Source organism: Trypanosoma equiperdum (assembly GCF_001457755.1).
Source record: "Trypanosoma equiperdum strain OVI genome assembly, contig: ctg_1900, whole genome shotgun sequence".
In the NCBI taxonomy this organism is placed as follows: Eukaryota; Euglenozoa; class Kinetoplastea; order Trypanosomatida; family Trypanosomatidae; genus Trypanosoma; species Trypanosoma equiperdum.
This window is the reverse complement of record NW_027123950.1, coordinates 2279-2601: the sequence shown is the minus strand read 5'-3', so window position 1 is coordinate 2601 and position 323 is coordinate 2279. Positions and strand designations below refer to the sequence as shown.

The 323-nt window shown below is 41.2% G+C and overlaps 1 pseudogene across 1 annotated transcript in view; it reads right to left on the bottom strand.

Annotated features, from left to right (window-relative positions):
- Window positions 1-12: 12 nt before the first annotated feature.
- TEOVI_000604500:pseudogene overlaps window positions 13-323 on the bottom strand; it is an 894-nt pseudogene continuing 583 nt past the window's right edge. Inside the window, 2 exon segments of the mRNA in view lie at window positions 13-249; window positions 251-323. The exon segment at window positions 251-323 is cut by the window's right edge and continues 8 nt beyond it. Of these exon segments, the coding sequence occupies window positions 13-249; window positions 251-323 (310 nt within the window).

The following is a 323-nucleotide window of genomic DNA, read 5'->3' as shown; positions in this document are numbered from 1 at the left end:
TACAAGGGATGTTAAACCCATTAGGATATGCTACTGCTTTTTCGTCCTTAAAACATTATTACCTATCATATATCCATCATCCACACTTCCCTTGCGTTTCCTTGCGCTCTCGCTGAAACGTTTACAGAGAATCAGGCTCTGGGATAACAATTCTTTCAATCTACTTTGATGCCCAGTAAAGGAAACAAAGATCAGCTCTACATCACCGTACTGTTTGGTAATACTCTCCTATCCGTTTCTAACCAAACTAGTTGCTGATAAGCTAGGGCACTATGTCACTGCACATTAGGGTGACAACACCATCCCTATGGTAGGTAACGAAA